Below are 8,792 nucleotides of genomic sequence, written 5' to 3'. Positions count from 1 at the left end.
CCATGGCAGGACAGAGTGCTGGGTGATGAGGTGGAGACTCCTCAGAGCAGCAGCAGTCACCACAGGCTCTTTTATTCTGCTACACCCTGGCTCTTGCTCACTCACACACACACACACATACTATACTATACACACACATACATTTACACACACTCTGAGTATCATCTGTTCTGCAACACTAAACTTGTATTCATCTAAACTTCACTGCAGCAAAATGATCAGCCATCCACTGGACCAGACTCCAGCTGACCTCCAGGGGAACTTTGAAAGTGACTCATTGTTGCGGCTTCAGACTGATTACATCGAATGTGAAAAGATAAAAATGACTGTAAGGCCAAACAGCAGACTGTCAGCTTTAATTTGAGAACATCTTGGATGTAAGTTATCGAATGCCCCCAACGATAACATCTGCAGCTCTTTTTGTTCCCGATTGATCACATTTACATGCACACTCTGGTTATCTCTGTCCTTAGATATACATTGTTGTAACATCATGGTGGTTTGTGATCAGTCTGTTTATGTTCACAACATCCTCACAGGTCTCTGTCATATCTCTGTCACTGACTGGGTTACGGATCATGGCTGCCTGATCTCTGTTGTGTGTTTTATAGCTGTCTTAATGCTTTAGCCTCTCCATTTACTGTACAAATAATACAAAAAAGGACTGAAAAATATAATTTAAAGTAGTGTACACTTTGACTATGCTTTGACCTCTACCAAAAAGGGAGATTGTAATTAATGTGTTGTTTTAATTTCTGTGCGTCCAATGTGTTGTTGACTGATGGTTGAATCTCATTGGTCTGATCCAACATCCATATCTTGGAGAAATAATGTGGTATAATAATTATAATTGTTAGACCAATGTGACATTGATTTGATTCTGTCAAAGAAAATAAAAACTAATAATTAATCAGAAATATTTGAATATGTTAGTATTTCTTTCAAATACCATGTTGACTTTTAATTCTATTTTTTTATTAAGATATTTTATATTATTTGTAGGATATTACATTTTATGAAATATATTCTTTTTATTTGAAATATATATTGATTTTATTTAGTGCGATAAGCACTTTGAGCTTCATTTAGCACATGAAAGGTTGTGTACAGTTAAAGTCATTGTTATTATCATTGATTGTAATAATGATAATATGATAATGAATACATCAATACGTTCATTTCACAGCATCAGGATAATTGATTAAATGAATGAAAATATTAACTATGTAACATTCATAATATAATGGGTTACATGTATTACACTATGTGTTTACTTCTTTATTTTATGCTGTAGTTTGACTTATTTTAATGGACTTTAAGATGAACAATGTAATGACCATATCAAGTGAAGCATATCAACCACTTATCAAACCCCTCAAACTATTTGACATAAAGAAATATATATATAAAATGACATGTAAATCCATGTCACACATCAACCTGCTTTGAACAAAACGACGACAAGTTTTCATCCGTAGAACGTATTCAGATACAATGTCTTCTCAAATCTCAAAAGCTCTGCTGCCAGTCTTCACTTCAATCTTCTCTGCTTTCTCGAGTATGAGAGTTGAAGCTGCAGACGGGACCGGGCAGTGAATTATTCAGGTGCAGTACACGGCTGGCTAAATGTCGATGAGTAAACAGGAGTCTGAGTCATCAGCCAGCTTCGGATCCTCCTGCTCTGCTCCAGCTCTCTAAGAATGCAGTGAATGACTTCAGCGGTTGTTTACCTCTTGCTAATTTACCCACAGTATTCACAGGGGAAATCAGCGGGGACAAACAACTGCTACTCCAAATTAAATCAATTGTGCGCAGGTGTTCGAGTTTTTCTCCGAGGGTATTTTCTTTTTCAATCAATTAAAGTTGAATTGCAAATTCATCTACACGAGGGTGTATTACATTATTTGTGCACGGTTCATATTTGGAATATTCTCATTTTGCATCTTTGTTAAAGAGGCTGTTTTTGAGAGATCATCAGCTGCTTTTCAAAAGGAAATGAGGACCAAAATGAATCAATTACAGAGATAGTTCAGCTTGTGTAGAACCCTCAACAAGCAGCTACATACAAACATAACTTGCATGACATGTACATAATCTAAAAAAATCAAGAGAAAGATTTGTGATATTGGTGTGCGAAGCTAATTCATACATCTGCACATTGGTGTTGGTACATTCCATTGCTTCATGAGTAAAGTAATAATGGAAAATTGCGTTTTAACATCTGTTTCATCCTCCATTTGTGCGCATCAGATCAGCTTCCATCAAAGTGAAATGGCTGTGCAAATCATACTGAGGCAGGATGTTTTAGCACTGTGTTTGAGTTTTGACGGCCTCTGATCCCCTGGGAGCAGCAGTGTTCTACAGTACGGTGCCTCGGGCGGGCTCATCGAAACCTATTAGAAAACAAAGTGTGAAACTTTGAGCGTGTGACCCCTGAAAACTGCTGACCGGCAGATCAGTGAAGCGTTAAAACTGTGGGCACTAGTTACCATAAACACGAGACCTCAAGGACAATGGCAGAGATATTCTATATCTCTGCTGCAAGCGCCCTCACATCACCGCCCAAACCCTCTGCTGTCTCTCTGTCTCCCCCTCACACACCCACTGCCTCCTAATGAAGCCCACCAGTTGTTTTTTTAGAGGGAAGAGGATGACAGAAAGGCTTACGATGGAGAGAAAGGAGTGGAATTTAAATAAGCAAAAATGTGTGTGTGTGTGTGTGTGTGTGTGTGTGTGTGTGTGTGTGTGTGTGTGTGTGTGTGTGTGTGTGTGTGTGTGTGTGTGTGTGTGTGTGTGTGTGTGTGTGTGTGTGTGTGTGTGTGTGTGTGTGTGTGTGTGTGTGTGTGTGTGTGTGTGTTTTGTACCTGTAGAGAGCTTGAAACAGGTCGTTGGAGCTGACTCCAAAAGCCTTTTCATACTGGTTTCTACCCTCCCTGGAAAAAAGACAATCATATTCATATGACAACATGATACGTGTTATATATATATACAGTATTTTATATATTTTCACACATATGTTTATAATTCGAGTGTACAAATTGTGGGATAGGTATTTCTCAATTCTGCTTCAGCTTTATCTCATCTCCACAGTTCAGGTATGCTATGTTTACACCAATTTGCGGTCTATTTTAAGGTACATTCACATGATTCAGTGGTACATTCCCACACAGAAGAGGGTGTCTTCTTCCTTAAGAAGCATATTAACTGGTAATTGTTTTCAGTTTTGCTCACAAAGGGCTGCTGTCTGTCCACCCTCAGACATACCAATGAGAATAAAATCCATTTAAGCCACTGTTCAAACAGAGAAGGAGGACTACATCCTAAAACATGCAGTTCTCCCAGCCCTACCTGTGTGTGATTTTAATCGTAGCTTACTGATTTAATTGAATAACAAAATTCTTGATTCAAGATTTTCTTATACAAATACATAATTCGACAGGTCCTTTTGAAGATATCTGAAAGGCAAAGCACCTCGAGAGGGAGCAAAGACAATCCCCCACACGAGGGACTAAACAAGAAATGTAAATGGATTGATTGTTTAATATTCTCAAATGTTTGCATTTCCTATTTTGTAACATTGCAATTGACACTGAACATTTTTGGTTGTTCATGACATTGTTTTAGGGGAAATTGCGATCTGACATTTTAAAGCTTAAAACGAAAAACTTGTAATTTAAAAAAAAACATGTGTGACCTGACAGCGTCGGTCAGGTAGTGCCAGCAGAGGTAGATGGTTCTGGAGCTGTACTGGATGGACTGGTAGAGAGACACAGGACTGGAGCGGGTCAGGTACACACTGGCCTGCTCTGTGTTACTGTAGCACACTGAAACAGGTGGGAGAAGAGAGAGAGGAGGAGGGGGCTGAATCAGTGCAGATGTTTTGATCTTTTATGTCCACATTGGAGACAAGGACAATTATAGGGAGGTGGGCACGTTGGTGGGGGAGCAATTGACAATGTATAACACGCATGATAAAATAAATAATGAAGCCTTGAAAAGCAAGAGAGAGAAATAAAACATTCTGGTGATTGACTGTTTTAAGTCAAATCCATTATGTACCTCCATTCATCTGTGAAACAAGTGTGAGGAAAGAGTTTTGCCAGGGTTATTTTTCAAATCGTCTTTTATAATCATTGTAATTACTCAAAGTTTGACCACTTAACTTATTTAGAGGTTGTTACTTGTTAGACTATTGAAGAGTGTGTGTGCTGACCTGGTCCATTGTCCCGGTGTGTGTTGAGGAGCTGCAGGCCGGCGCAGGCAGCCAGCAGCCTCTCTGTGCCGTCCAGACTGGCTCCGATGGCCTGACTGATCTCCTCTGCAGACAGGGGGCGCTCTGCAGCCAGCAGCACATCAAACACCCCCAGCTCACAGGAGGAGAACACTGTCTGAGTCAGAGAGAGACACAGCTAAAGGGGAGTTCATTCATAGTAGAGTGATTCTACAATTTAGGGTACATTCCATGTCCATTGATGTCCATTGATGATAATTATAATTATTCTAACTATTTTCTTCAAAAATATCATATTTTGCCTATTATTGGAAAGCATGATAATATCACACACACATTATGTGCATCCTATGCTTTATTTAGCTTGAAATGTGTCATGATGTTCTTAAATTGTCAGTTTTTGCTATGTCCGTTTTTCAGTTGAGGGTGTCTTAGTTTCAAAATAATGAATAAAAAACATTAAAGTAAATACAAAAAAATTATTTATTTATTTCAAAAGTCTAAATACTAAAGAATAATAATATTTTTTTAATTGATTTCCTCCTTTAAATAATTTAAATATCTTAATATATGAATGTCCGCAAAAGTTCTGTCAACTATGTTACTAACAGACAGGCCCGGTTCCAGAACAAAATGACTAAGGGTGCATCTGAGATTAGAGAGGGTGCAGTGGTAAAGTGCTATTTTTATAAGTGGGGAGTGTACCTAACACCCTCTATGGGGGTCCTCACCTCCTCTGGGGGGGGTCCGGGGGCATGCTCCCCCGGGAAGATTTTTTTTTTAAATATTGAAGTTAAAACCATCAATCTGGTGCACTTTGAGAGCAACATTAGGAGATCTATGGATCTATGTGCTCTTTGCTTGATTCATGCCTTTCCAGTCCCTTATCACGTAGCCTATAAGAGCATGGCGCCAGTTGTAGCCAGTTGTGGTGAAGGCATCTGACTTACTTGAACCGAAATGTCTACATGCATAGCAGAAGATGGCATCTTTTTTACATGAATATTCCAGCCAATCTCTGTTTTGAAACCATGAGCTGCAAAATGAGCGCCTCACCCCACTGTACAGGCGAGTTGGGTACTTTTTTAAATATACTTGGGCAGGCTCTGTTTTGCAGAGGTCCTCTGGCACTTGCGGGCCGCCGAGGGGTGGCAGTGTTTGGGGTAATGAAGACGGCTGTGGCTGCTCCGCCTCTGTGGGCGAGGCGGGCAAAGCAGGCGAGTCGGACAGGAGGACGTTGGTGTCCACGACAGTAATGTAATGTCCCCATGATCGGAACTGTTATTACCTGCAGTAGATGCAGTGTATGCTGGTGATAAGGGCTGGTTGTTTAACCATTTTCTGATGTCCATCACTGACTGCTGTGTAAGCACCTTGCAGATGATGAATGTGCAGCTGCACAGGTCACGCGCACCTGACATAATAATAACGTTACTTACCGTTTAAATTGATCAAATAAATGCAGCAGACAATGCTATTCAACCACAATTACAATTTATTTTAACTATATTCTTCTTCTTATTATTATTATTACTACTATTGTTAGTAAATGTAATATTTTTCACTTTAAATTTTTTTTTTTGTACTCTTCATTTTTCAAATGAGGGTGCATAACGACTCAACTGAGGGTGCAATGCACCCTTATGCACCCCCGTAGAACCGGGCCTGCTAACAGAACTCCCCCTATTAACTCAAAAATGGTTTGTCCCAAAACCATGCCAACCATGATGCCATGTTCCTCTTTGGCAGACATTTTGAACACACTGTGGTGATTGTCCTCTAATTTTTTACAATATTTGATGTGCACATTGTCAATGAGTATATTGACCATCAACAATGTTACATACATTGTTATGGTTTACAATTGCTTAATGATTTTAACTAAATTATATGTTCAAATGTGATGTTAACCTGTTCAAGAAAATGACATGTGGTCATCCAGGCAAGGCCTACCAAATGATGGGTCAAAATAGGGAAATTGTCAACTAGGTTACCCAGTACTGTAATAACTGTAGTAACTTAGTTGACAGGTAACCTAGTTGACAATTTGTATGACATGTAGACATCATTACACATCATTATCAATTGAATTTTGCACTTCTGCCTTGAAATGAACATAGTGCTGATGGTTAATAATGTGTCCAGTCAACTATGTTATTTCCGTCAAATGTTTGACTTTCATTGTCAACTATGTTGCACCTCATTTTTTCAAATTTTAAATATCTAAAATAGTGCTTCTCATATCCTTTATAGTATAATGTATATCTACAAAGGTTGGAGTTTGACATCTCTTAAAACTATCAAAATGACCTGTATGATAGTTTTATAATACAAAATATCCCTATCCTTAATGATAGTGCTGAACATATCACATGACAAAACAAAACTTTAATACAATTATATTTTAATCTTTAAAAAATATTTGGATATATGGTAGAGTATATATAGGAATATAAGAGCCTTTCAAATGTGATTTAACTTGAAGTGCAGGACTTAAGGATCAAGTTTGTCCGTAACATAGTTGACAAACTGAGTAGTGAAAACATCCTTTCCCTTAAAATTAAAATAAATAAATAAATGTTTAAGCTTTGCAACCAGTGGATATGTTACACTGAGGAATATACTAACTTGAACCACTGATTGTTCTATTGAGAAAGAACACTTTTTTGTTGATGTGAAATGCACCCTAAATGATAGAATCAGTCAGTAGATGATCAATAGAGTGCAGTCTGTCTGCAGCAACACTTACCTCCTTGAGCACACATGTGTTTATTGTGATCATTTGTTGTGGTGCTTCATTCAGGTGTACATGCAGGTCACTAACATGCAGAGTAAAGGATTAAATAGACTTAATATTAAAGATGCATTCTAACTGTCGTGTTAGAGTGAGTTTAGCTGCAATCTTGATGTACATCAGTAATGTTTTTAATAAAAGACTGCTGAGCATATTGTACATGTGTGTGCCTTTTCTGATGTATTCATTAACTATAATTATTTCTCTTGTTTTTCTCTAGTTACCATTTACTGAAATACCTTGGAATCCTTCAAATGAAGCTTCATCATCCATTCATTATAGTTTATATAATTATTTTTAAAAATGCATAAAACTGACTAGTGGTTGGTGACAAAGCCTCAATTAGATTAGGGCTGAAATTCATATTCGTTTTGTTCTGTAAAACCAAAATAAAATAAAACTTCAGAATTGAGTCTAAAGATTTTGTTCAAGAATGTTGACAATACATTTCTGTTGATTGACCAATTAAACATTGTTTTGCTTTTATGGAAATACATCACATTGGTGTAACATTAACCTTCAGGAAAAGAATGAGACACTTTGGGTCATTAACTTTAAACTGAGTAAAAGGGAGCTGCATCCCCGTTTGTGACCCATGAAGGGCAGTATGTATGCACTACATGTGTGTGTTACCTTGGAGATGAGGAATCCTTCCATATACTCCAGGATCTTCTTAGGATACATGTCTGCAGCTGGTTTCCCCTCAGATGAAGCCACCTTTTGATTCTCTGCCATGGCCGCAGTTTGGACAGGACTCCCTGAAAACAATTTAAAAATGTCTTCAACATGCAAAGTGAACGTCTCCTGTTGATCAGTCCTGCTCCTGAGGCACTTCAGCAGGTGTGTGGATGCAGTGAAGACAGGCGCAGACTAAAGCAACACAAAGCGCACACCCAGCAGTGAGAGTATGGTTAGGCTAAACCGATTACAGCCAGATGACCCAGATTAGAGCAGGGGCTCAGTCTGCAGTGGACAAAGAAATAACTCTGGCAATACACTACTGCCTTGTTTTCAATATCACTCACACTCACTTGGATCTAGACTTTCACTCAGAAATGCTCACACCAGACGTGTTTTGACACCAAAATGTGGTTGTAGCGCCTGGTAGGGCTGCTCGATTATGGCAAAAATCATAATCTCGATTATTTGGGTCAATAATTGCAATTGCGATTATTAAATACGATTATTCATTGACTTTGAAAACATTCATTTATTGGAGAAAAACATATATATTAAAAAAAAAGTAATAATAATAATAAAAAAATAATCGTTTTATTTCGATTACGTTGTTTTCGTAATCGTTGCAAGCAATAATCAGAAGCTATTGGTACCTGCTCATGTGGATAGTTATGTAAATTGTAAACCCTGTAATGATGCTGTAAAATGTCCTTTTGTTGTTCTGTTTATGCTTCATGTGGAACTACTTGAACAGGTCTCCCTTGGAAAAGAGATCAATGATCTCAATGGGATTTTATCTGTATAAATAAAGGTTTGAAATGAAATGAAATAATCGGAATCGCGATTAAAATACAATTAATTGAGCAGCCCTAGCGCCTGGACTACCAAACCTCTGGGGGGGAGGGAAACCGTGTTTTATAAAAGATGTGCTCTCCATCTCTTCTCCATAAGGCCTGATTGCACCTACACTGAGAGACTAATGGTGGCTTCAGACCTACAGTAATGACACAGGCGGCCATGTCACAGGTCTTGATGAGATTACACACACGCTAATCAGATGGAGTATTAATTATTCATTCACAGTTAATT

General features: G+C 38.2%; 1 protein-coding gene across 1 annotated transcript in view; it reads right to left on the bottom strand.

Moving 5' to 3' along the window:
• The window catches only part of asmt (acetylserotonin O-methyltransferase), a 24,709-nt gene extending 16,949 nt beyond the window's left edge, over positions 1-7,760 (bottom strand). Inside the window, exons 1-4 of the mRNA XM_034110651.1 lie at positions 7,659-7,760; positions 4,214-4,388; positions 3,695-3,824; positions 2,865-2,933 (exon numbers count right to left, since the gene is read on the bottom strand). Coding sequence (XP_033966542.1) covers positions 2,865-2,933; positions 3,695-3,824; positions 4,214-4,388; positions 7,659-7,760 — 476 coding nt within the window. The remainder of the gene's footprint in view (positions 1-2,864; positions 2,934-3,694; positions 3,825-4,213; positions 4,389-7,658) is intronic.
• Between the last annotated feature and the right edge of the window lie 1,032 nt (positions 7,761-8,792).

This window comes from Pseudochaenichthys georgianus, chromosome 21, assembly GCF_902827115.2.
Source record: "Pseudochaenichthys georgianus chromosome 21, fPseGeo1.2, whole genome shotgun sequence".
Lineage (NCBI taxonomy): Eukaryota > Metazoa > Chordata > Actinopteri > Perciformes > Channichthyidae > Pseudochaenichthys > Pseudochaenichthys georgianus.
This window is presented reverse-complemented; position numbering and strand designations above follow the sequence as displayed.